This window comes from Brassica rapa, chromosome A10 (assembly GCF_000309985.2).
Source record: "Brassica rapa cultivar Chiifu-401-42 chromosome A10, CAAS_Brap_v3.01, whole genome shotgun sequence".
NCBI lineage: Eukaryota > Viridiplantae > Streptophyta > Magnoliopsida > Brassicales > Brassicaceae > Brassica > Brassica rapa.
Window position 1 is genome coordinate 14,995,074 of NC_024804.2, and position 24,601 is coordinate 15,019,674.

General features: G+C 36.0%; 7 protein-coding genes and 1 long non-coding RNA gene across 9 annotated transcripts; 4 read left to right on the forward strand and 4 right to left on the reverse strand.

The window, feature by feature from the left end:
- Positions 1 to 113: 113 nt before the first annotated feature.
- Positions 114 to 897, forward strand: LOC103846203 (putative UTP--glucose-1-phosphate uridylyltransferase). Its single transcript, XM_033282743.1, has 3 exons — positions 114 to 453; positions 542 to 637; positions 748 to 897. Exons 1-3 carry the CDS (start codon positions 388 to 390, stop codon positions 838 to 840), a joined length of 255 nt encoding a protein of 84 aa, XP_033138634.1. The 5' UTR covers positions 114 to 387; the 3' UTR covers positions 841 to 897.
- On the forward strand, positions 890 to 2,757 carry LOC117125675 (translation initiation factor eIF-2B subunit gamma-like). Its single transcript, XM_033282918.1, has 10 exons — positions 890 to 943; positions 1,032 to 1,203; positions 1,279 to 1,337; positions 1,448 to 1,497; positions 1,572 to 1,659; positions 1,763 to 2,014; positions 2,113 to 2,205; positions 2,272 to 2,376; positions 2,471 to 2,587; positions 2,686 to 2,757. Exons 1-10 carry the CDS (start codon positions 890 to 892, stop codon positions 2,749 to 2,751), a joined length of 1,056 nt encoding a protein of 351 aa, XP_033138809.1. The 3' UTR covers positions 2,752 to 2,757.
- Positions 2,758 to 2,916: 159 nt separating this feature from the next.
- On the reverse strand, positions 2,917 to 5,087 carry LOC103845748 (probable mediator of RNA polymerase II transcription subunit 19b). Its single transcript, XM_009122634.3, has 6 exons — positions 4,739 to 5,087; positions 4,222 to 4,286; positions 3,818 to 4,107; positions 3,486 to 3,692; positions 3,334 to 3,393; positions 2,917 to 3,222 (listed from the first exon to the last, which is right to left on the reverse strand). The coding sequence occupies exons 2-6, from the start codon at positions 4,247 to 4,249 to the stop codon at positions 3,193 to 3,195; spliced, it is 615 nt and encodes a 204-aa protein (XP_009120882.1). The 5' UTR covers positions 4,250 to 4,286; positions 4,739 to 5,087; the 3' UTR covers positions 2,917 to 3,192.
- Positions 5,088 to 9,209: 4,122 nt separating this feature from the next.
- Positions 9,210 to 10,521, reverse strand: LOC103845749. Its single transcript, XM_009122635.3, has 3 exons — positions 10,389 to 10,521; positions 9,899 to 10,138; positions 9,210 to 9,528 (listed from the first exon to the last, which is right to left on the reverse strand). The coding sequence occupies exons 1-3, from the start codon at positions 10,404 to 10,406 to the stop codon at positions 9,478 to 9,480; spliced, it is 309 nt and encodes a 102-aa protein (XP_009120883.1). The 5' UTR covers positions 10,407 to 10,521; the 3' UTR covers positions 9,210 to 9,477.
- A 97-nt stretch (positions 10,522 to 10,618) lies between these two features.
- LOC103845750 (nudix hydrolase 20, chloroplastic) lies at positions 10,619 to 13,542 on the reverse strand. Of its 2 annotated transcripts, XM_033282720.1 has the most exons (12): positions 13,374 to 13,542; positions 12,961 to 13,266; positions 12,812 to 12,876; positions 12,528 to 12,708; positions 12,370 to 12,450; positions 12,138 to 12,263; positions 11,957 to 12,036; positions 11,756 to 11,871; positions 11,588 to 11,668; positions 11,306 to 11,345; positions 10,962 to 11,066; positions 10,638 to 10,863 (listed from the first exon to the last, which is right to left on the reverse strand). In XM_033282720.1, the coding sequence occupies exons 1-11, from the start codon at positions 13,485 to 13,487 to the stop codon at positions 10,997 to 10,999; spliced, it is 1,260 nt and encodes a 419-aa protein (XP_033138611.1). In that variant the 5' UTR covers positions 13,488 to 13,542; the 3' UTR covers positions 10,638 to 10,863; positions 10,962 to 10,996. The 2 variants fall into 2 exon arrangements, with proteins under 2 accessions (XP_033138610.1, XP_033138611.1); XM_033282719.1 differs by lacking the exon at positions 13,374 to 13,542 and having other exon boundaries at positions 10,619 to 10,843; positions 12,961 to 13,311.
- On the forward strand, positions 13,074 to 15,239 carry LOC117129256. The gene is made up of 2 exons (XR_004452912.1): positions 13,074 to 13,289; positions 13,443 to 15,239. It is a non-coding gene; the product is annotated as an uncharacterized LOC117129256 (long non-coding RNA).
- Positions 15,240 to 18,060: 2,821 nt separating this feature from the next.
- Positions 18,061 to 21,072, forward strand: LOC103845752 (calcium-dependent protein kinase 8). The gene is made up of 9 exons (XM_009122637.2): positions 18,061 to 18,335; positions 18,564 to 19,078; positions 19,160 to 19,283; positions 19,374 to 19,517; positions 19,691 to 19,843; positions 19,906 to 20,021; positions 20,094 to 20,264; positions 20,341 to 20,571; positions 20,682 to 21,072. The coding sequence occupies exons 2-9, from the start codon at positions 18,566 to 18,568 to the stop codon at positions 20,832 to 20,834; spliced, it is 1,605 nt and encodes a 534-aa protein (XP_009120885.1). The 5' UTR covers positions 18,061 to 18,335; positions 18,564 to 18,565; the 3' UTR covers positions 20,835 to 21,072.
- Positions 21,073 to 21,453: 381 nt separating this feature from the next.
- On the reverse strand, positions 21,454 to 23,360 carry LOC103845753 (cinnamoyl-CoA reductase 1). Its single transcript, XM_009122638.2, has 6 exons — positions 23,099 to 23,360; positions 22,697 to 22,866; positions 22,428 to 22,619; positions 22,140 to 22,302; positions 21,875 to 22,061; positions 21,454 to 21,803 (listed from the first exon to the last, which is right to left on the reverse strand). The coding sequence occupies exons 1-6, from the start codon at positions 23,220 to 23,222 to the stop codon at positions 21,647 to 21,649; spliced, it is 993 nt and encodes a 330-aa protein (XP_009120886.1). The 5' UTR covers positions 23,223 to 23,360; the 3' UTR covers positions 21,454 to 21,646.
- Positions 23,361 to 24,601: the final 1,241 nt, after the last annotated feature.

The following is a 24,601-nucleotide window of genomic DNA, read 5'->3' on the forward strand; positions in this document are numbered from 1 at the left end:
TTCTGTAATGAGAATGAGAGTTTGAGTAGAAATACGAGAGATACGCCTCCTGAGCCTAGTTTAGACATCATGGTACTGACATTCACTTCAGGAACCAGCAAGGATGTCACAACCTGAACCAGCATAGTTTTTCTTGCAAGAAACTCATCGTTTCAATGTTAAATTTGCATTTAAAGCTTGGGAGCTATTTTTTTCAAGACTCGTGTAAAACTCTGTTCATTTGTAAGTGTGAGAACCTCATTATTTAATTTGCAGTAAGAAAATGATTATATTTTAATTAACCAGGAGCTATTTTTTCAAGATTCGTGTAAAACTCTGTTCATTTCAAAAACTTACAAGGAAGACTCTGACACAACGTTCTCAAAATCAACAGAACCCCCAAGCGAAATGGATTTACAGGTTGTGATCCTCGCTGGTGGATTCTCGAGTAATCTCGTCCCCTTGGTCTCCAAGGTCCTTGCCTCTCTCATTCATCTGCGAACTGTCTTTGGCTGTAAACATAGACTAATAAATAAGCTCATATTCCTTCTCTGCTGTACAGGAAGTCCCTAAGGCGCTGCTCCCCGTTGCAAACCGTCCGGTGTTATCTTACGTTCTCGATCTTCTCGAGAGTAGTAATCTCAAGGACCTCATCGTCGTACGCCTTATATCTTTCACAAATTTGCTGTTATCTTATGCTAGATTCAATGTTTTTAATCGATTATAGAGAGAACTTAAGATTTTTTCGATTCACATTTCTGGAAACAGGTTGTTGAAGGAGAAGACGCCGCTCTGACAGTTGGTGGATGGATATCGTCTGCCTGCGTTGATCGTTTACATGTTGAGGTATTCTCATTGTGATAGTTATAAGTTACATTAGAAATTGAGCTTAAGGCTTCGTATATGATCAATGAAATTCAGCACTAGTGCTTCACATAGAATAATCAGAGAAGTGATAGCTATGGTGGAGTAGTGCTTTTTAAATTTTAGGTAGATGTAAGTACAGTAACACTAGGAACCATCTGAATTTTTAAGTTTGATTAGAGCCATAGTGTCTCCATACAAGGCATGATGCAGCAGTAACTGCTATGCTTTGTGCTGAACCAGTCACTGGGCCAGCAGAATCAGGGGGAGCTGGTGGGAAAGATAAAACCAAGAAACCTGCTTGCTATGATATCATAGGGCTTGATTCCTCGAGACAGTTCTTGTTATACATAGCCACAGGTCCTACTCTGAATTCTCCTTTTTGTATTTCTTAGAGGCAACAAAATGCTTGAACCTGTTTCTGAATTGTGATAGGGGTGGAGGTTAAGAGAGATACCCGATTAAAAAAGGGCATTCTCTGTGCGGCCGGAAAGGTAATGTTCTTAATGGCCTACAATGCAGTTTGTTTTTTGAGTGTATGGTGATTCATGTATTAATAAGACGTTGGTACAGTTTCTTACTATTTTGTCATTTTTGAATATAGATGGAAATTCGATCAGATCTCATGGATTCTCATATATATGCCTTCAAGAGGTTGGTCAGATCTTCGTTCCTGCTAACAATTTAGTTTTATCCGTAGACACTCAATATGCTCTCTTGTCTTACAGATCAGTCCTGCAGGAAGTTTTGGAGCAGAAGCCTACTTTTCGATGCCTAAAACAGGATGTACTCCCATATCTTGTTCGTACGCAGCTGGTTAGTTGGATAAGGTCCTTCCAGATGAGATTAACAAAGATTATACTAATCATTCTATCACCATTTTGATATTTTGTTTGTGGTTTCTCAACTTGTGTATCAGAGATCAGATGTCTTCTCTGACGAAAAAGCTGTAGAAGAAAATGGAAATGGACATGGAAAGAATAATATGCAGAACAACGATGTGGTTTTGTCTCAAATTCTCTCCAACGCATTTTTGCCAAGCTTTCATAAAGTTTATGAATCAGGCCTGGATATCCGAAAAACTCACAAGTGCTGTGTTTATATAGCGGATGAAAGTAAGTATTGTGTTCGCCTGAATAGCATTCAAGCTTTCATGGACGTAAATAGAGATGTAAGTTGTTTTCTCGTTAATCTGTTCTGTACAGATTCCTTCTATAGTACTTTTCTCAGCTGACATCTAGAGCTTCGCAATTTTTCAAACTTGTGCAGGTTATTGGTGACGCAAACCACCTATCCGGATACTCCTTTTCTGCTCATCACAACATTGTTCACCCATCAGCTGAGCTTGGATCGAAAACCACTGTAAGTCCCGGAATCTGTGCATCTATTTTGAGTTGTAATAATCCATTAACATTTTGTGGATTGTAGGTTGGACCTCATTGTATGTTGGGAGAAGGATCTCAAGTCGGTGATAAATGCAATGTCAAAAGATCTGTGATTGGGAGACATTGCCGCATAGGCTTCAATGTGAAGGTAACAAAAGAGCTTTTATTCACCCCAGCCAAATAAGGATGGTCTACATCTAGAGCAATATTACACTCAGGTGATTGTATGTATGTGGGTGCAGGTGGTTAATTCAGTTGTGATGGACCATGCCACAATAGGAGACGGTTGTTCAATACAAGGCTCAGTCATTTGTAGCAATGCGCAGCTTCAAGAGCGTGTTGCTCTGAGAGACTGCCAGGTACGTTACTCTTGCTCCCTTCAGTTTTTGTAACACACAACAGGTGTACACGGTGATTTTATGGATTCCGCAATAAAAACATCAAAATTTGTTTATAGGTGGAAGCAGGGTATGTAGTATTTGCCGGGGGTGAGCACAAGGGAGAGACTTTCGCCAGAAAATGAAAAGCGAGATGTCCCTCACTAAGGTTTTGTTGAGATTTAATAGTTTGAGAATTTTTCATTGCTATAGTTTTGCTGATTGGATTTGATCTTTTGCTGCTATTCCATTTGATATCAACGCTTTACATAAACTCAAACCCGATCAAGTCTTCCCAGTTTACTATAATCGAGTTTTAACGGAGCAGGAAATATATAGATTGATGTTTTTATATCTGACAAAATGAAAAAATCGAGTCAGATCAGCAGCATTCAGTACATCAGTCACTAAAGACATCGTTATCTAGTGACGGGACTGACATGAACAGAAGAGAACACATGGACACTGACTGGCGTAACAAAGTATTCAAAAGTGAGTACGGTAGCTGTTTCTAAACCTCCACCTACTTGGATATGCAATACAAAAACTCAAGTCTCTCCACCGCTTCAACCTCCAACCTCCAACCTCTATCGCTCATCAACCTTGGAACTCTTATGCTACAGAAAGAAGAGTTGATTATAAAGACTACCAAAATAAAATTTGTTACTGAACTACTACCCTACTTCGGCTTTCCTAACAAGAGAGGAGATGCCTACATAAGCCATTACCTTGCTCTTTTTGTGCCTCTGAGCGTCATCAAGATCTTCATTCCCATTGTGCTTCCTTTTCTGAAAGTTAAAAGTGAAATTGTATAGAATTTGAGAAAATCAAATATAAAGATAGAGAGATAGAAACCAACAAGAGCAGAAAGTTCTCTTACCTTATCATGGTGTCCACTTTTTTCCTTCTTTCGCTCGCGATCCTTGTCTTTATCCTTATCTTTACTCCTATCTTTATGCTTGTGTTTGTGCTTCTTATGTTCCCTATCTTTATCCTTATTCCTATCCTTGTGTTTTTTATGCTTCCTGTCCCTATCTTTTGACTCGCTTTTTGATTTAGACGCAATGGTAAGAGCACCCTTCTCTGCCTGTAACAAGAAACATGAGTAACTCACCTACCATCACAAGATATTTGCAAGTAATTCAACTTATCATGGTTAGTAAAGATTAGACAAGCCTCAGATAGAGAGAGAGAGAGAGAGAAGAAACTCACTGGAGGCAATTCAACAGGAGATGTATCATTGATCTCAAAAGCCTCCTTAAGTTCATCTAGAACAAAAGGTTGGATGCGAGCATTTCCATCTCGGTTATGAGACGCATTTGGAATAAGCTGATCCAGCTGCATCCCTTCTCCCTTTCTAATATCTGTGTCGCCCACCACATTGTGAAGGTAATGAGCATCTGAAAGCGACTCAGGAAGTGATCTCTTGCAAAAGAACTCATGGTGTGGCAACAGCTTGTACTGAGTTATAAGATCACGCGCACCACCCAATTCTCTTGGACCTGCACATAAAACCCACCAATAAAATTACGACAACCTAACATTGGAGAGTCGCTGAAATTAACTAGAAACATTGTTGTAATGAGAGGGGACAAGAGGATAAACCGCAAAGGTACCTCCAAACTTGGCGCTCTCTGATTCCATATCTTGATTGCAGAAATAACAGCTAAACCATGATCAACTGCAGTTCGAAGCAAACAAAACTAAATGGTCAAGAAACCATTCCATGTAAAAGGAACAATCAAACACAGAGAAAAAAAAGTGAAGAAAACATATTTAGATTCAAATTATTCACAGCCTGGACCAGCAAATTGCATAGGGTATGAACATATAAGTTGGGGGATAATGATAATCTGAACACATAGGCAAGTGAGAATGTTGGAATATAATAAGCACTTAGCAAGTATTATCTGCTTAAAGGTGTCTCTAATTTCCTAGAAAAGTTTATAGAAAAATAAATTATTCATAACAATTTAGCTATCTTGATTCCATCCAGCTGTGATTTGTAACAAGAAGAATCTTAAACCTAAGTGATCCCTAAAACAGAAGCTCATGAGGATTAAGAATTGGAATCTGATAACAAAACAAAGGACAAAGCTCATGAGAGAAAGAAAAGATCAGACACTGCCTTACGCGTTTCACAAGGCAGATAGATCTCACGAATCGCAACCTCCTCTTAGAGTCCGGGTAGGCTAAGCTATTGGGCTTCGATTTTCCCGCGTGAATTTGATTGGAGAAGGAAGTGTGTTTAGGGTTTGCGAAGGATAGCTTTTTCGTCGACAATGGAGGGAGCTTATACAATCGCGATTTCTTCTTTCTTTCTTTCTTTCTTTCTTTCTCTTTTGCCCAAAGATGCTTCTGATGATAATTTGTCTTTGCTATTTTAAAGGACTCCACGTGGCCCTCACGCGCCTCACGATGTTGAATATTCCCTTTATTATGTTTCAGATTCGCATCACATAATGTAGTAAAATGTTAAATGTACTGCTCCGTAAGAAACCGAAGTAAACCGAAATTCTCGCTTTTAGATTCCAATACAGTACAGGTTTTAGACAGTTATAAACCGATCTGCCAGTTTTTGCCACGGTCAACTATGGCACCTATCCAATCCATAATTAAGTAGTGGCCAAATAGCTGTGAATCTTTTAGTGACAAATGTATATGACCATTTAGCTAATTTTCGGCTACATATTTTGTTTGGTCAAGACTCTTTAGTTTAGGACCCAACATTTATTCAGTTATTACAAATTTTAAAGGCTTTTTTTTTTGTGACAGAGGAGTATATATATGTGGCTAAAACTTAGTTTTTTGGTGGTGCTGGATTGTTGGTATCTGTTATATAGGAGTTCGAGATCTTGTTCACAAGCTAAAGTCCTCCAGATACTCTCCAATAATCTATATCTGCTTTAATTTACTGGAGTTTTCTAGAACCATGATAACCATCCGATTTTCCATAAAGCTAGCAATTACATATTCTCAAATTATCGACATTAACCTAGCTAAATGCATGTGGGTTCTACATTGAGAAATCTACATGTATTTCGAATTACTACGTTACTTGTGTTGATCTGTATGTGGTTTACTTTACGTACACTTGATTAACTTTATTACTGTATGACTGTATCTTTGCAATTAATCTTAAAAAGACATCCGCATTGGCAACTTGAGTTTTCACTATTTTACCAAAAAAAAAAAAACTTGAGTTTTCACTATATATACTAGGTAAAGAATCCGCACGTGAACTTATTTTTATGAAAAAACATGCCACATTTTATCTTGTATACAACTATATTTTTTCATTGATAATATTAAAATCAATATTTTATTTATAAGTTAGTATTACAATTATATCAAGACCAAATAAGATATGTCTAATCATTCTAAATTTATAATATAAATTATAAAATTAAGATACTTTGTTTAGTAACATATTCATGAATTTTTTGAAATTATATAAAAATGTATGTACAGCCAAAAAGTTTTTGACAAATAAAGTTTATCATATTTTAGGTTTTCTCCCAATCCGAAGACCTGACTCTTTTGATTTCAGTAGCGCTTGCACTAGAAGGAAACATCACGAACTCTGACCACTGCTTCTGAGAAGAGATGTCATTGGTAAATAATTGACAACGTTATAACGAGTAAACGAAATTGTTCTCGACATCTTGCTGGAGATTTCCAATGAAAGCGTTTGGTCAGAATGTTCTTGAAAATTCTCGTCGGTACTTTCTCGTGAAAGTGTTTAGTCAGAATGTTTTCGGTAATTCTCGTCGGTATTTTCTCGGAACATTATGAGGCTACGATCGCCTTGGTGAGTGGTCGCAAATTTTGAGGGAAATTTGACAGATATTAAATTTATTTGGAATAAGGTTAAAAACATTGAAAAAAAAAAAGCAAAAGTTAAAAACATTGTCAAGTATTCATCGAAAATTCCGAGGATGTAATGACACATGATCCCGTCTGAATATTTTGTATAATTCCACTCTTATTGTATATACCCACTCTTGTTGCCATGGATAAAGAGAAAAATCAGAAACAAAAATTTGAGAGAAAATTAATAAAACTTGAGATGAAAAGATTAATAAAACTTGAGATGAGAAGAATTGAGATCTTAATATTTGGTAAGGATGGTAAAGCTTCTAAAAAGCTTAAGGCAGAGTAAAATGACATCCCATCAACGACAAGAAGAAGAATTATTCATCTTCTTTAGATTATTATACTTTGATCTTCTCTTATCTTCCTTCTCTTCTCTTCCATTTTCTTACTATTTGTTTTTATCTATTAATTCTATTTTCCAGGATCTGTTTTTTCACAACTATCGGGAAAGTCGTTGCCCCGCCATGCCGCATCGCCTCACCTCCTTTTTTGCTAAGAGCAGCCTCACCTCCTTGCTCCGCCACATCGCACCTCCCTGCTCTGCTACCGCTGCATCTCCTTGATCGCCCCGGCCACACCAAATTGCTCTGCCGCACTTCCGCCTCACCTCCATGCACGGCCACCGCTGCAACCCCTTCCACCCCCACCGTCGCAACTCACCACCTTCGCCGACAATCTTATAAATTTAAATAAATAAAATAAATTAAGGTAACGGCCGTTAGAAATTCTGATGAAAAGTAAAACGTGGGAAGTTAGTCACTTATATAATTACTGAAGCAATGCAATTGTTTGTGCAACGGACACGACTGTGCATGACCTTGTTAGAAAAATCTATTTTTTAATTTTTTTTTAAATGGTGTCTTTCCATTATATTTTGAAGAGACACACCAATGCACCATTATTAAAAAAAGTCTAATTATATCTCTATAATATTATTTGAGAAGTCAGTTTCCTATGTGTCGCGCTCACATTAACTCTCACAGTAGTTGATTACAATGATACCCTTAATGAATTGATTAATTATAATTATAATTGTCATTATTGATATTTTTTTATAATATTTTCAATTTCCTTATTTTAAGTATTTTTCCTTTTTCTTATTTTTATTTTATTTTTCAATCTTAGTATTTTTTATTTATTTTCAAAATGAAATATATAATAAAAACGAAATATTCAAAAAGTAAATAAAAAATTATTTACAAAAAAAGAAAGAACATATTTTAGGAAAATTTATACTATATATAATGTGATCTTATAAAAAAAGGAAAGTTCACGAAAAAACAATCTTGATATTAATGTGAAATAAACATCTCTTTTACCAATAATAAATTATTTTAATTTTATCAATAAATTTTCCTAAATTATTAAAAAAGTAATCTAAATAACATAAACTAAGATATCTTTGATGAACTAAAATATTTTATAAATGCTATAATTGATATTTTTCTTCATTTTTGCATAATTGTTTTTGTGTATTTTTACTTTTCACTTGCAGTTTTTTTTTACCAAAATACATTATAAATACAAATATACAAACCTAATGTACCACTAAAGTTTCTGTAAGGCTTAATATTTTTTTCCTTTTTATTGAAAAGTTTAATACATTTATACAACCTAATATACATATTAATAAGAATACATAAACCAATATGAACTCTTATGGTTAAAATTATGTAGAAGAATTTTTAATTTATCTTTTATACATTTAATGTATACAGTTATTTAAAATTTACGAAAAAACTACTTTGTAGATATCTATTTGTTCATGAGGTTTTAAAATTTTATTAAAGTATAGTTACATATTTATGATGAAGAACTGAAATACTGTAATAAATAAAATCCATCAAATTTTGTTAAACTAAAATAAAAAATAGTTGTACATAGATTTGAAGAAATATATGTAACTCAATATAACCTAAAAAGTACGTAACTTAAACAATCCAAAATTTTATACCCAAAATCATTAAACAAATTTTATCTATTTAGAACAAAAAAAATAGTCAAATTACGTTATAATATATCCAAATAATAATCAAATCGATTAGATATATTTAATGAAAATAACAAAATATTAATAAAAAATCATACATATAAATTACAAAATAATTAAAATAAAAACATAAACATTAATTAATTTATAATATATTTATTTTTAAATATTTTTATCCGTGCATGCGCACGGGAAAGTCACCTAGTAAAGACATTAATAACACATATTAATAACTTTTTAAGAAACTAATATGTCTTTACCGTGACTTTTTACATTAATTAAGATTTCAAAAAATATTTTTTAGATGGCAAAACATATAAACATTTTTCCTAAACTATTTCCAATAGAGTTATGCTTGAAAAAACACAACATTTCATTATTAATTGTTTTCAATACATAATTGAAAAGATACAACCTTTTGTTTTTAATAGTTACATAAGTGAAAACACACAACCTTTGGAATTAATCAGGATTCCTATTATTAGTAGATTAATTAACTAATATTATAATAGAAAAGTCTTTCAAAATTTTGAAAGAATGGATCTCTCAAAAAATTTTAAATTTCTCACTAAAATATTAATATATGTGATGAAAAACTTTTTTTGAAAAATTCTTGACACAAATCGTCTAGTACAGGCGTCCGCATGTATGCCGTTCATTTTGAATTCACGAGCTAAAAACTTGTTCCTATTTTTGGTTTTAGGATGCATTCCACAATATTCAAGACGGAGAGATATCTACTGTGAAATCTACTTGCAAACTTGACATATAGTATAGAAATATGGTTCATAATAGTACAATATTTATAGAAATATGATTAATATTGTTTTGTTCTCATATCGTGAAGGCAGAACTCAAAATGTATACTCAAAGCGGGAGCATCTTAACAGGTGGTGCACATACATTTACAGAAACGTCACACTAACGTCTTTACACACTGAGAGACATATTTTTTTTTTGCTACAAACTCATGAGAGAAAGATTGCAAAGTTGTGGAACAAAGGCCCTAGTTTGGCCTGATACAACAATTAATGTAGGTCAAGATCCTCTTCTTCTTCTGCATGGCAATTAAATTAGCAAAATATTAGCGAGACGACTAATACTCTACATATATAGGTTTTACAATATTAAGACGGAGACAGCATGCTAGCTACCAAAATGTATATAGTGAAATTGCGGCTCTCTTGTTTTGTTTGAAGTTTTGTTACTTTTATAATTGTACAACACAATAAATAAATACGATCATGCATGCAAGCACAATTGGGTGTGTTTTAGTCTATTTTATAGTTTAATATAATTGTTTATACCACAACTTATAATGATCCATGCGCGTTGGCTAAGGGGAAAATGATCATCACAGGGTGATTATATACGAGCCAAAGAATCCACGTCTAACGGTAATTATAGCAGAGAGATGAAGATGTTACCATGACAGGGTCATCGTCTTGGGTTTCGCGGTGATGGTGAAGATGTTGTTGGCGGTAGTGGTGACGACGAGCACTAGCCATGAGTTCTTGTTCGCTTCCCAAACTAGAATGTCTGACACCACCTTTGTTCAGCTTTCTGTTAGCTCGAGCCTTTGAGAACACAACAGAGTAGTTTGTTTCGTCTGATCCTTTTTGGTCCCAGCCTCCGAACTGTGGAACTGGATTCCATCCAGTATTATTCTGCACATAGCCATTTATTTAAACCTCGTTAGGTAAACATATAGTTTGCTTTTGGAACCAAAACATTAAAAGTAAAAAGGATGTTGAGATTGCATCGGTTAAGTTTCCACATTCTACAAACACGCATCAACCGATGGAACCTTAAAATCTCAGGGAAAACATCATGGTAACTCAAGAATGATGAATGATATGGTTTGGATAAAAAAAGAAAGAACATTGAGATTGATTGATTAATCAGAGTGTGACATGCCTCCCTCCTCTTTTCCATAAATAGATATTGCTTGGTCTACAAGAAAGAGGTTCTTAAACATTGACGAAGGCGTTCATGATGATGACGATGATCAAGACGACTTCTATTGAAAAAACTCCACTTTTGATTTATATTCTGAAATTGTTTGGGATACACAATCCTGTAAGAGCAGATTTAGGTAGATTTCTAAACTTGGATCTCAAGCAACGGTGTACCGTAACATGCGGGCCTTTTTCAACATTTTTTTTAATTATTATTATCAACTTTGTATCGTTCTGGAAAAGGCTGTTAGGTCATGCAGACAATACAGAGGTAAAATATAAAAAAGCAACAATTATCGTTAATCTAATGGAGTATTATCATTGAGACTCTTTGGGCAAGTAACTTTAGCCATCTGGACCATCTCTCTGTTGGTTTCGCTCATTTGTAGTATAAATGAATCTTCACTGGACTTCCTGGATCATCATGAAGGCACCTGAAGTGACTCGACAGAAGCAGAAATAAAATGCAGAAAGATACATACTTGGATGAGCCTATCACATAGCCAGAGTAAGTAATAGTATTTTTACTTACAAACATCAGATAGGAAAAATAAGATAGTAGCATCTTTATGAGCAATCTCCATTCCTCAAGCTTCGGTATAGATCCAAGTAACCAGATGATTCTGGTCTGATAAACCTGCATGCATGATGTAATAGAACAGAATATTTTCAGAAAAATCTAAGTGTCCAAGCATTTAAAAGTTGTGGTGGTCTCTGCTCATAAGCTGTGAATATACTCTCCAAAGTCTAAAACATGTAACCGCCTTTTTCATTTATACATATCCCTAATCCAAATCCTCCTATATTGATCTAGCATCAGAGATCAGATTTGAAGTAATCATATAAGTAATAGTGGGAGATAGGAGTTAGTAGTACCCGTGGCGAAACAAGAAGTCAATAATGACAAGGGAACAGTAACTCAGGGGCGAAGCCAGGTTGGAAGGAAGGGGTGCACATGCACCCATTGTTATTTATTAATTGAAATTTTTTACATTGGACATGTTATGTGAAAGAGGCATACTTAGTTAAGGTGCACCCACAATTACTCAAGATCATGGGTTCGAATACCCCGTTTTTTAACTTTTGTCATTATACATATCAACTATTTAATTATGTGCACCCAGTATGAAAAAGGTCTGGCTTCGCCCCTGGAACAGTTCGCCTTAAAAAAACTAGTCTCCCTAATCACATTGGCAACTTGTGCAACTGGAATCAACTTGAAGCTCTCCACTTCTCCATCTGCAATGTAATTTTCAACAACAATGCTATGAGAAAAGCACATCTCTTTGATTCCTCAGATATGCCTTACTAATGATTTTCCCTAACCTTGATTTATTGGAACAAAATCCTCAGGGAGTTTCAAATCATAACAAAACAGCACATCACGCTTGAAACAGTACTGATCAATATCCATGTATGAAACAGCACCAACCGGTATCGCCCTTTAATAAAAACAGGTTGAATACATCATGAGGGATACTGTACACATGTTATTGTTAAAAGACTTGAGGAGGAGAATGTCTAAACCTATCAGCAATGACTTTGGATATACCAGCTTCCTCTTCACATTCCTTTACTAGATTGTCACCGCAGCTAATCCCGTGAGGCTATACGGTTTGGTTCCCTCAAAATCAGAATTTTATAACCACTAGCACATACTTTCTATCAAGCCAAGAACAAGAGTATAAGATGAAGTGAAAAAACTTACCAATCCTCCAGCAACAAGATGATCAAGCATCCCTGGATAAGTGGATTTTGTGAGACTCCTCTTACCTATCCACAGAGACTTTTGTCCATCTCTTTCTACATACCCATTCATGTGAACTCCGTAACCCTGAATCAGATAACAAGAAGAGGCATGTTTCAATCAGAAAGAACAGAGTTCATAGCATCACTGGGTTTGGTGTTCATGGCTACAAGCTGAAACAATTTGGTTTTACCTTTAATCCGAAATAAGGAGCAGCAGCGCGTTCTAGCGAAAATAAGGCAGAAGAATGAAATGATGGTTTCACAGGATACAGCTGGTGAAATAAAAAAAAACAATAAGCATCATTCAAGAGTTCAAAAGATCAAAAATAACAAACATGGACCTCTATACCTCATTACGTATTCCTGGGATGATACCTTTGTCACCCAAGATCTTGATCACATCTGCAACAGCTCTTGTTCTATCTTCAGGCTTTTCAAACATCAGACTAAGCGTTACATAGTCACCACCAACGCAACCATTCTTTGAAAACGTGAAGATATCATGAAACTCCCTCAAGTACTCCGTAAATCTGTTTTCAATGTTGTATATCAGTATATGCAAACCACTTGAGAGCAATCAAATGTGATAACGAAAGTTTAGAATCACTGACGCAAAAGAGAGTAAAGGTTTACCCTTTATGGATATAACCAACGATTTGTTCCTCTATGACAAACGGCATGAACTCAACTAACTTCTCCTGGAAAGTGTGGCAATAAAGTTTCGAACTTTATTGGAAGAAAAGATGAAAGCTAAGATCTTTACTCAGTTTCAGTTGACTTACGGATCCACGATTGCAGCGGTCGATTTTCTCGAGAAACCCGGTGAGGTCGGAGGAGGAGTTTTGAGGAGACGCAGACTCCTTCCGACCGATCTCGAAGACGTCGTCCCACGTGAAGAAGGAGGAGCTAATTGGAAGAGTTGTGGCTGATAAAATGCGGGAGACACGGAGGGAGCTCGAACGCCAGTGTGGAGTGGGCGCAAGCGCAAGAGCGTGGGACGAGGAGAATAAGGAAGTGAGAGTGGGACGCAGGGAGCAAAACCCACAAGCCATTTTCAGTGGAGGAGACAGACAGACAGACACAAAGGTCTGTGTTCCAGACAGACTCACTGGTTGGTATTGTTCACTTATGAGCTAAAAAAGAAGCGTACTTTACTTTAGGATGTTTGATAGTAGAATATTTAGTTACCACTTACCACTCTAGTCTGATCTGACTTCATGTGTTCTTGTTGTCTATGATTGAGACATGGGAGTGTACACCAGAGAGGATCCTGGTTGGTCTGCACTGATTCCACGTCTTGCTTTCTCATAAGTCGATTTCTATCAAATTAGGCAACTCACTTCCGTTGACAAAAAAAAAAAAGCATAGAAAGGCAACTCACTTCCAACCAACAATAAAATATTTTTTCTATTTGGTTGTTCAACGATTTATCTTATTTCTTATTTATTTTTCAAAATATGAAACTTGTTTTAACAAGTGATGAATTCATCACAAATATTTATTCTTTCCATAAGAATTCGAGAAACGTGTGATTGACCGATTATACTTATTATTGTTATAGCTAAGCTAGTATAATACAATTTTATATAATTTACTAGGGTCGGCCCGCCCTACGGGCGGGATATTCTTTACTTGTAATCAAGATTATTATTTTTATATGATTTGTAGTTTGTGTTTTAGGTTACATTTTCAAGAAATGTATATGAGATATAATATTTTCTTAATTTAAAATTACCCAAAAAACTAATTTTTACTATTAGCATAATTTTTCTCTCTCTCTCTCTCTCTCTCTCTCTCTCTCTCTCTCTCTCTCTCTCTCTCTCTCTCTCTCTCTCTCTCTCTCTCTCTCTCTCTCTCTCTCTCTCTCTCTCTCTCTCTCTCTCTCTCTTTCTCAAAAATACATAAATATATCAGTTAAAGAGTATTTTAAAATGTTTAGCTTACTTAAAATTTAAGGTGATATTAACTTTTATTGTGTATGTTTTGTTATTTTTTTTTTATAGATCATGATAATCTTAATATTAAAATGTTCATGAATAGATAATAGTTTACATATTTTCTTTGTTTATTTTACTGTAATTATGATAATTTTGATAATAAGTAAAATCATTTTTAATACAAAAATCTTAGATTATATTTTTTCTTATGATTTACTTTTAAAATTTCATATATATATATATGAAAATAGTGTTTCATTTGACATCAACCTAAAATAATATTTTAGCACATAATTAATAATATAATATCAAAGACATATATTTGAAACTAAATACACTTTTTGTGTATTACTTTTTGGTTTTACCACTAAAGTATCACCACTCATATTTTTACAATCTAATTTACGTTTTAATTTTAAAAATAAATACATTTATTATACTCTAAACCATTACAAAATCAAAATCTAAAACAACACTCATTTAAATACAGAGAAAGTAAGTACAATTTAATGTCATGATATTGTGTTATGTTTTTTTGAACAAAATATTGTGTTACGTAATAGTAAGAAAATGTTTGATATATTCTGGTGTTGTTGTTGAATAGTCAGAGAGTGTGTCGTAAGTTTTTTTTTAAAATGTATTTGGCTGAGTTTGCGAATTTACATTTGTGAGTGTAAACTTCGTGAACAAATTCAAGGGAATCTGTAAACATGGGTCTCTCAAAATGTTTTATCTTTGCCTGAAGTTGATGAAAGCAAAACTATGATTACCTATAACCCTGGGCATTCGGTTATCGCTTCGTTAAAGGAATGATTGAGAGTGCTTCATTTTATAGTTGATATTTACAAAATATTTGCTAGTGTTACCATCACAGGAAAAATAAAAAAGAAAACAATAGTTATCACTACAAATTTCAAGAGAACCTGGAAAATGAACAACAAAGAAAATAAAAAACAGAGTGAGAGTGAACATCCTTAGCTGAAAGGTGCACTGAAGCAGAATTAGAGCTCCAGCATAGACGACATAAGCCGTGTTCTTTTCCGAGACGCAGCTTCCGCGTCCGGCGACAAGAAAATATAAAGGAAATTAAAGTGACAGGTCAGCAACGAATTAAAACAAAGAGTTAAAAGATAATAATATTGACGCTAGCTAAAGAGCCAACACATCTGTAGGGACGCTGATATTTACAGCGACAACGAAAACGCGGAAAAGATCGGTAGCGATAGTCGCCGGCGGCAAATATATAACGACGCTGCGTTTAAATTCTCTGTTTTGTTTGTTAATTTTTGGTGGTTTTCTTCTGACGCAGCGTTAGAGAAACGAACACGGCTATAGGCAGATTGGAAAGAAGCTCGTCTTTCATTGATCGATCAATTATCCTGAAACCACCTCCGGAGAAGAATAAGTTTGTCTGAAATCCTGCAGTTACGTTCTCTCCACATATTATACGTGATGAGTTGCAGTAGCAGCTTGAAGATGTTTGCACTGTCCGGTGATGAGGGTCCACCAAGTCTGACGGGACGATGTCTAGCTGGTTCCCTGTGAATCTGTTCCGTAATCCAACCGCGAAGAACAGTGGAAGATGAGATATTGATGAGATTATGTGCCGTCCGTACATAGAACACAACTTGCCAGGACCATCAAACACTAAGACAACAGCCTATCTCTAAGTGGAAGTCTAGATGACATAGCTGTCCAATTGATAAAAGTACAGCTTGGGGTTTCTTGCTTGAACCAAACCGTAGTATGCCAAGAAACAACAGGTGCATGTTGTCTAAACCGTTACCATGTCACTTTGGAGAAGAATCTGTTCAAGAAATTTCTAGCAGGACCTCGCCACAAATACACATCATCGCATAAGAATCTGATGTAGTTTCTGCATTCAGAAAATGTACGGGAGGAAAGTACAATTTCCAAGATGTGTTGCTCTTGAAACAGTCCATTCCACTGTATGCAAAGTTGCATTGATTCCGCAGGACACAAGAGATTCCCATTGGCCCTAACTCAGTCCAGCTATCGTAACAGAAGGAAGCTGTTCGACCATTACCAATTCTGCACCTTAAAAACTCGTGTAGTGACTGTTTGAGCTGAAACACTCCTCCTACAATGTCCTCGTTATCGTCCTGCATTTATTTGATATATAAGCTTTGTTAGAACTTACATAACCATAACAAATGAATAGAGACAGCTTCGTTTTTAAAAATTATATGATTTTAGAAACTTAATGAAAGATACTGACCTTGAAGAAGTTAGAGAGGAATTCTTTCTTTTCTCTCTTCACCATATCCAGTTCACGTCTGAGGACTTACATTAAATGTATATACGAACGAAAAAAACTATAGTAAACATGGTAATACTCGGTTTCCAAAATGTATATATTAGATTCACCTTCTCCTGACTGACACTGTCTTCTCCATCGTTACAGTCGACGTCTTTTAGCATCTACACCAAAGATTTGTGTTACATGAATTAGAGTTTGACAAATGATTTGACACACACAGAAACACATATCATTGCCTAAGAAAACAAACCTGCACATATGCTTGAACATCATGGAGATCACATCCTCTCGTTTGATGTACTTTGTAAACTCATGAGATGAAGTTTTCGGGCTCCTAAATTAGTAGTTGATGAGCACTTTACCAGCTGATGCGTCTTAAAAGAAAAGCTGTTATGAAAGTTCTCTTTCCGAGAATAAAAAATAGATTTTAATGGCGGCTTTGTAAATTTGGCATAAAATGTTAATAAGACAGATTGGTTGTTTACCGGTGTTACCTCTCGTCCTAGGAGCATGTCCACACCCCACTTGTTGCCTTTCTTGACATTGCGTGCCACCCAGAATCTCACACTAAGCAGAAGGTGTGAGGTTGCCATGGATGGAGATGGTGCTTAACAGAGAAAGTATATTCGATTTGATTGAGGTGATGATGTTCATCGCAGATTTATGCTTTGAACGTAATGACGGTGAAGTCGATTGAATGCGATAGAGTGAGTGGGAGAGTTACGTAAATGGCTTTTAATGTGGCGAGTGAATGATAGATGCAGCTGTTACGCGAAAGTGTCTTGAGTCGGTGTAATCTTAACCGACGAACCGATGCTGACGGCTGCCTTACAACCCCTAAATCAAAGGGAAGGAACCCTAAGAAGTATGTGCCATTGTTGAGATATCTTGGACTCTTCGTGGTCAGTCGCCGCTGCAGGCCGGGAGAGACGATATGCAAATCTTCAAACGTGCAATTAGGGCTAGAGGGAGAATCCCATCCATCCGGGCCGGTTATTGGTTCCAAATTCAGACCCCCAATACGTAACAAACAAAAAGCCCATTCTGTTTTGTGTCTTAACGAAACGCAGAGTTTCATTAATAGGTGACACGTGGTGGCTTCTGGATGTGTGAATTTCTGACCTGTCTGCCTATGTGGCTTCACCACGAGAGAATCAACTCTTCTTTATATAATTAGATAAGATGGACTCTACACAATCGTTGACATTTACAGTATAAACCAACTTTTATGATTGATTTTAAACACATTAATACAACCGTGATTAGTTTACAAACAGAAAGTCTGCTGTCGATTACACTTATTCCTTTCGTTTCATTTTAATTGTGTTTTAGACTTGGACACATAAATTAAAAAAATATTTAATTTTATATATTTTCAAAATAAAAATATCATTATCAATACACCGAATCACATTTCAACCAATAGAAAAATAGATTAAAATATAAAATTAATAAATAATTTTACACTGAAATTATAAAAAGATACTTGTTCCAAAACAAATTTTTTTCTCTACAACCACATTTAAACCGAAGTAGAGGGAGTATTATTTTGTAATAAAGTGAATAATACTATGTGGCTATAACACTGATACGGTAATGTACGTATGTGAATGCTATCCAAAAGTCTTTGTATCATTAATTATATTTTAGAAAAGTATTAGTGAGAGAAACAATTAAAAAAAGAGAGAACACAAGGCTCACCGTGTGAGACTGTCTCTATGCAATGGGTTATCCGCTGATTCCTCCTCAATAGAGAGAGAGAGAGAGAGCAAAAACTAAAAGAGAGTCCCTTTTGCTGCTCACTTAGCGAGAAAGAGGGAGACTTTGACTCTTCTCCTTCTTCTCCTCCTTTCTCTCTGCCACTTCTCATTCCCACCCCTGTTGCATCCGCCGATTCACCATCCCCTTTTTCATTCTCTCTCGCCGCTTCAGCTCTCAGGTCTGTGTTTCCCCCCTTTCTATATCCAAAGCTTGGGGCTTTCTTGTCTTCTCTTCAGATTCTTCTATGTGTTCATTTCATTTGGTAGATGACACATTTTAGCTTCTCGATCATTTTTGTTTCATCAGATCTGGGATTAGTTAGAGAGAGTCTCCCCTTTCTAAATTTGGAAACTTTTTCTTAGATAAAGTTCCAAACTTTCTTGATTGCTTGTTGATGAAATCTCAGATATGGGAAACTGTTGTGCAACCCCTGGTTCCGACACCAAGTCCAAAGACGCCAAACCAAAGACCAGAAACAACCCTTTCTACAGCGAAGCCTACACTACAACAAACAGATCCGGAGCTGGCTTCAAGCTCTCCGTTTTAAAAGATCCAACGGGACATGACATAACCCTCATGTACGATCTTGGCCGTGAGGTTGGTCGTGGAGAGTTCGGTATCACCTACCTCTGCACTGATATCAACACTGGTGAGAAGTATGCTTGCAAGTCTATATCCAAGAAGAAGCTTAGAACAGCTGTTGACATAGAGGATGTTAGGAGGGAAGTTGAGATAATGAAGCATATGCCTAAGCATCCTAATATAGTCTCGCTTAAGGATGCGTTTGAGGATGATGATGCGGTGCATATAGTGATGGAGTTGTGTGAAGGTGGTGAGCTGTTTGATCGGATTGTTGCGAGGGGTCATTATACTGAACGGGCTGCTGCTGCTGTTATGAAGACTATTCTTGAAGTTGTTCAGGTTCGTAGTGGCGTAAGTCTCCTCTTATAGTGTAACGCTTGGGATGATGATTATAACTAATCTACCTTTTGGAAATTGCAGGTATGTCATAAGAATGGAGTGATGCATAGGGATCTTAAGCCGGAGAACTTTCTATTTGCTAATAAAAAAGAGACGTCGCCACTTAAAGCTATTGATTTTGGATTGTCAGTCTTCTTTAGACCTGGTATTAGATTATATAATATCCATTAGTTTGCAATAGATATTTGTTGTTATGTTTCCTCTACTTGATTTTTTTTTGTTGGATTTGTAACAGGTGAGGGGTTTAATGAAATTGTTGGAAGTCCTTATTACATGGCACCAGAAGTGCTTAGGAGAAACTATGGACCTGAGGTTGATATTTGGAGTGCTGGAGTTATCCTTTATATTCTCCTCTGTGGTGTCCCTCCCTTTTGGGCAGGTTTGTTATGATCCATCTTAGTTTCAATGGATGAATAGAATGATTTACTGCAGAACAACTAGATTCAACAGTAGTGACCTCTTTTTTTAAGATTTATTTGCTTTTCTTCTGATTCTTCTTTCATTTTTTTTTGAGTTTCTTCTCTTGATATTTTTTTTATTTATTTTGTAAAGAGACTGAGCAAGGGGTGGCTCAGGCGATCATTAGGTCAGTCATTGACTTCAAGAGGGATCCATGGCCAAGAGTCTCTGACACTGCCAAAGACCTTGTGAGAAAGATGCTCGAACCTGACCCCAAAAAACGGCTCTCTGCTGCAGAAGTACTCGGTATGTTTTCTATTTAGCTCAATGTCTCCAAAATCTATTACTTATGCATTAACTTTATACAGAGCATTCTTGGATACAAAATGCAAAGAAGGCTCCAAATGTTTCCCTCGGCGAGACTGTGAAAGCAAGGCTCAAACAGTTTTCTGTTATGAACAAGCTCAAGAAACGAGCTCTACGGGTAGTGACTCCGTTCAGCTTGTTGACCTTAGTTCTGTTTATTTTGAAGACTGAAACTTGCACTTCTATTCAGGTGATAGCCGAACATTTATCAGTAGAGGAAGTAGCTGGCATAAAGGAAGCGTTTGAGATGATGGACAGTAACAAAACGGGGAAGATAAACCTCGAGCAGCTTAAACATGGACTTCATAAACTCGGACAGCAGCAGATGGCTGATGCTGATCTACAGATTTTGATGGAAGCTGTAAGAAAGTACTTACACTTTGTGTTTCTTCTATGTATTATTGCCTTCACCAAGCAACATATACTTTGGTGTGCAGGCTGATGTAGATGGGGACGGGACTTTGAATTATGGCGAGTTTGTGGCCGTCTCTGTGCATCTTAAGAAGATGGCCAACGACGAACATTTGCACAAGGCTTTTAGCTTTTTCGACCAGAACCAGAGCAATTACATAGAGATTGAGGAGCTGCGGCAGGCTTTAAATGATGAGGAGGATACCAGTAGTGAAGAAGTTATTGCAGCCATCATGCAAGATGTTGACACTGACAAGGTAACCCCAAAGTCTTGAATGGTTCTTTTATGGTGAAGCTACTAGTTTGGTGGTTAATATCAGTTCACAAGTCTTCTCTTGATCTTCTTTTTTGCTTCTTGACGATTTAGGATGGGAGAATAAGCTACGAAGAGTTTGTAGCAATGATGAAAGCTGGAACTGACTGGAGAAAAGCATCAAGACAATATTCCAGGGAAAGATTCAACAGTTTGAGCCTGAAGTTAATGAGAGACGGTTCATTGCAATTAGAAGGCGAGACCTGAGTAAGCATGGTCTTTTTAAAAAGCAGTAAAGGTTCTGTTTCTGTATCTCTTTAAAGAAAGTAAAAAAGAGAAAGTAGTATTCTTTGAAAAAAAAATGTCATTTTCTTTGGTTTCCACAATAATTTGTAGATTCAGGGTTTTCAAATGCTTTAGTTTACTTGAATAGACAGCAGCTATGTACGATATGAATATGTTATCTTAGATTTTCTGACTTATTGTTTTTCTATTGTTTTTAACATTGTCTGGATTGGATACTTTAGTTACTCCAAAAGTACTATTCCCTCCGTTTTTTATTATAAGTCGTTTTGAAGCTATGCACATAGATTAAGAAAATCATTAATTTCTTATATTTTCGAAACAAAAACATCATTAATTATTTACCTAACCACAATTTAACCAATAGAAAAATAGAAGATATATTATCATTGGTCAGACAACATTAATTACTAATAAATGTTACATAAAAAACCGAAAACGACATATAATTTGGAACAAAAAAGTTTCTCTAAAACGACTTATATTAAAAAACGGAGGGAGTACTGTTTTTAATATTGTCTGGCTATCGCAAGGATGTCTTCTTTGAAAGTTCCAAAGTATCTCATCATAATACGATCATAATAAAACATGATGATAAAAGCTCTCGTCATAAACTGATAGAAGTGTCAGAAGATCACAATAATTATTGCTTAATTCATTTTAAGTTTTGACCGAACCAACAAGGCAACAACAAAGTACGACGACAACATACTAATCTCTCCATGAAATGACATGTTCCAAATATTTTTTCCTTCTTTGTTTGAAACCCCGTTGGCTCAAATGCTTGCTCGGACGTTTATGAAACCTTTCTCCTTCAAGGACTCGACGGTCTCCTTGATGCTAACTTCCAAGGGTATGTAGTCTATGCCAATGCTCTTTATTTTCTCCTTGGACACTTGATACGTCGGAACAAACGGATTCTCATCCGCACAACTGCATATGAAACAACAGCTTTAGAAACAGAATTTGAACCAGATCAGTGGTTATATTTAAAGATGTTTTACCTTTCAGGGAGCTGGAGATTTGGGTAAAGCTGACGCAGAATGTTCACAATCTCAGAGTGGTGAAGGACTCTCTCGACCATACAATAACGTCCATTAGCTGAAGGGACCTCATATGCTTGAATGTGCGCATTGGCTACGTCCTTTACGTTAACCCATCCAAAAGTTGAGTTAGAGAATGTCTTTGCACCTGGCGTATAGAAATTAAATAAACACAAATGAGATAGATCTCTAACATTTGCAAAAATGGTTTTAACATTTCTCTTACCATTAATAAAGTTTAGTATAGCAGCAGCACTTGTGTTGAGAGTTGGCTGTAGGAGAGGGCCAATCACCATTGCTGGGTTGATCGTAACAATGTCCAAGTCTTTCTCTTTAGCGAACTTCCAAGCAGCATCTTCCGCCAAGGTCTTGGAGAGAACATACCACATCTGAATCCATTGTAGACAAGTTGGATGATAAGGTTACCAACCTTTATATAGTACAATGAAGCGACTAGTCTATAGTAGTAGATAACAAGATCACAAAGTTAAACTTTCTCAAAATTGAAACACACCTTAGAAGTCTTGCAAACCTCTGGATCAGAGAACCAAGTCTCGTCGACGGTAACATCAGGTGTGCGTGGTTTACCATTGTAAGCAACGGCTGCCATGGAGGAGGTAACAACAACCCTTTTGACAGAAGATGCTTTGGTGCACGAGTTCAAAACGTTAAGTGTTCCCTTGACAGCAGGATCAATAAGTTCAGCCTGGAGATAAGGACAAAAAGTCATTAAGATCATTATCACAATCCACATCAAGTGTTTGAGGGGATAAATAACAAAACCTGTGGGTCTTTGACATCATGATAAAAAGGAGAGGCAGTGTGGAAAACTCCTTCACATCCATCAATCGCTGAGTCGAAAGATCCTTCTTCCAAAAGGTCTGCTTTGAACAAGTGAAGTCTTTCCTTTGCACCATCCAACGAAACTAAGTGTTGTGTCTTTTTCGGATCACCTAAAAGGATGGATCATGTAAGAATCAACAACGAAATTACAATAAAGGACAAAACTTTGATATGTAACAAGCATCAATCTTTGAGATGTAACTTTGAAAACACACACCAAACAAGTGAGAATTATCCACACAGTTAAAAGTAGTACCAATCAAAATCTAAACTTTCATTCTCATAGACTTGGATCAAAATCTCTGAGCCCTAGAGGAATCTGAGAGAGAAGAGGGTACTTACTGGGGTCACGAACAGATGCCTTAACGGTGTAGCCACGGCTAAGGAGGAACTTGACAAGCCAAGAAGCGATGTAACCAGATGCTCCTGTTACACACACCACTTTACCTTCACCACTGTTTGCCATTTCTCTTAGATTTGTTTGTATGTGTGTGTCTTGTCTACCTCTGCGTCTATTAATATTCTTTCGAGAAAAAGGACGGACCAAATGTTATTATATACTTCCTTTCTGGGGGTATACTGTATTAATTTTGGCCGATCTCTTTCCACTGTTTCCAAGAGTACTGATATTTATTTTGCCATTTTGTGTGGTCTGAAAATAGTTGTTGGTTGGATTGGCCCACACCACTCATGTCATGTGTGAAATGGAGAGAGAGATGGTTTTCAAATTAAACTTGAGTTTTCAACTTTTAGACGTTCCTTGACTTGCTTTTGGTTTCTATTGGTTGCTTACCGTCTCCACCGACCATGAATCCTGCACTAGTTTCACATATTCACGCCTAGAAAATCAACATTACATCTCTTCTAATCCATGACTTTAAAAAAAAAAAAACAGCTTCAAGATTTCAATGAACAGAGTGAAATGAGAGAGACGGTTGTTGAATAATTAATTGTGTAGGACAACAAAAAGTCACAACTTTTTGCTGTTTATCCAAATCCCCCACACACCTTACATAGTGGTGTGACAGGCATTTACCACAACATTAAAAACTAGCTGCTGTACAGATGATGATAGTGATGGAAGTGGGTGGTGGGCACTGTTTTCACACAGTCACTTCCTCCCCAAATTTAACAAACAGGCCTTGTGTTTTCTTGTTTGTTAGACCATCTTCCATGGCTTACTTTATTTTTTATTTTAAAATAAAATTATTTTATAATAGAATTTGAGTTTACTCTAATGGTATTTTATTTTAGAGTATAAAATAGAATGATAACAAAAAAAAACAAATTACTATATATTTAGAGTAAACCTATTTTTCACTCTATTATAGAGTAAGAAGTAGAATACCATTGGAACATTTTTTACTCTAAATTCTATTTTAAAGTAAAAAATAGAGTGGAATTGGAGATGTTCTTAGGCCAGCTCCAATGGGACTGCAAAACACTATTTTAGTGTGACTTTTGCACCAAATCATCTCCAATGGGACTGTAAAAATCACACCATTTTAGTGCAACACTAAAATTTGACACCAAATTTGGTGTGACACTATTCACCACACTAAAACACTATTCATTTCACTAAAATACTATTCACTTATTTTATTACTAAAACATACAATTAAATAAATGATAAATAAAAAACTTAATATATAAAATATTATAAAATAGTTTTAGTGTGAAGTTTAGTGTTATGGTTGGAGAAGACATTGGTTTTAGTGTTGAAATTACACTAAAATAGTGTGGTTTTAACACTAAAATAGTGTTTGTGGTTGGAGATGCCCTTAGCATCTTCCCGCTTTTCATCGCCCTCTTTGCACGTCTTCCTGTGGTTTTTGTAGTCTTCAC

What these genes read in the sequence shown, in the direction of transcription:
- LOC103846203 (XM_033282743.1), top strand. Translation starts at nt 388, where the DNA reads ATGGATTTACAGGTTGTGATCCTCGCTGGTGGATTCTCGAGTAATCTC. An exon ending in TCGTCCCCTTGGTCTCCAAG is followed by an intron (nt 454 to 541) that starts GTCCTTGCCTCT and finishes TCTGCTGTACAG; the next exon opens with GAAGTCCCTAAGGCGCTGCT. An exon ending in ATCTCAAGGACCTCATCGTC is followed by an intron (nt 638 to 747) that starts GTACGCCTTATA and finishes TTCTGGAAACAG; the next exon opens with GTTGTTGAAGGAGAAGACGC.
- LOC117125675 (XM_033282918.1), top strand. Translation starts at nt 890, where the DNA reads ATGAAATTCAGCACTAGTGCTTCACATAGAATAATCAGAGAAGTGATA. An exon ending in TTCTCTGTGCGGCCGGAAAG is followed by an intron (nt 1,338 to 1,447) that starts GTAATGTTCTTA and finishes TTTTGAATATAG; the next exon opens with ATGGAAATTCGATCAGATCT. An exon ending in TCATGGACGTAAATAGAGAT is followed by an intron (nt 2,015 to 2,112) that starts GTAAGTTGTTTT and finishes AAACTTGTGCAG; the next exon opens with GTTATTGGTGACGCAAACCA.
- LOC103845748 (XM_009122634.3), bottom strand. Translation starts at nt 4,249, where the DNA reads ATGGAATCAGAGAGCGCCAAGTTTGGAG. An exon ending in AGAGAGCGCCAAGTTTGGAG is followed by an intron (nt 4,108 to 4,221) that starts GTACCTTTGCGG and finishes TTTTATGTGCAG; the next exon opens with GTCCAAGAGAATTGGGTGGT. An exon ending in AAAGTGGACACCATGATAAG is followed by an intron (nt 3,394 to 3,485) that starts GTAAGAGAACTT and finishes TTTAACTTTCAG; the next exon opens with AAAAGGAAGCACAATGGGAA.
- LOC103845749 (XM_009122635.3), bottom strand. An exon ending in AAGACGATGACCCTGTCATG is followed by an intron (nt 9,529 to 9,898) that starts GTAACATCTTCA and finishes ATTGCCATGCAG; the next exon opens with AAGAAGAAGAGGATCTTGAC.
- LOC103845750 (XM_033282720.1), bottom strand. Translation starts at nt 13,487, where the DNA reads ATGAGAAAGCAAGACGTGGAATCAGTGCAGACCAACCAGGATCCTCTC. An exon ending in TCCCAGGAATACGTAATGAG is followed by an intron (nt 12,451 to 12,527) that starts GTATAGAGGTCC and finishes TTATTTCACCAG; the next exon opens with CTGTATCCTGTGAAACCATC. An exon ending in GACTTCTTGTTTCGCCACGG is followed by an intron (nt 11,067 to 11,305) that starts GTACTACTAACT and finishes TCATGCATGCAG; the next exon opens with GTTTATCAGACCAGAATCAT.
- LOC103845752 (XM_009122637.2), top strand. Translation starts at nt 18,566, where the DNA reads ATGGGAAACTGTTGTGCAACCCCTGGTTCCGACACCAAGTCCAAAGAC. An exon ending in TGTCCCTCCCTTTTGGGCAG is followed by an intron (nt 19,518 to 19,690) that starts GTTTGTTATGAT and finishes TATTTTGTAAAG; the next exon opens with AGACTGAGCAAGGGGTGGCT. An exon ending in TCAAGAAACGAGCTCTACGG is followed by an intron (nt 20,022 to 20,093) that starts GTAGTGACTCCG and finishes ACTTCTATTCAG; the next exon opens with GTGATAGCCGAACATTTATC.
- LOC103845753 (XM_009122638.2), bottom strand. Translation starts at nt 23,222, where the DNA reads ATGGCAAACAGTGGTGAAGGTAAAGTGGTGTGTGTAACAGGAGCATCT. An exon ending in ATGATGTCAAAGACCCACAG is followed by an intron (nt 22,620 to 22,696) that starts GTTTTGTTATTT and finishes CCTTATCTCCAG; the next exon opens with GCTGAACTTATTGATCCTGC. An exon ending in TATACTAAACTTTATTAATG is followed by an intron (nt 22,062 to 22,139) that starts GTAAGAGAAATG and finishes TCTATACGCCAG; the next exon opens with GTGCAAAGACATTCTCTAAC.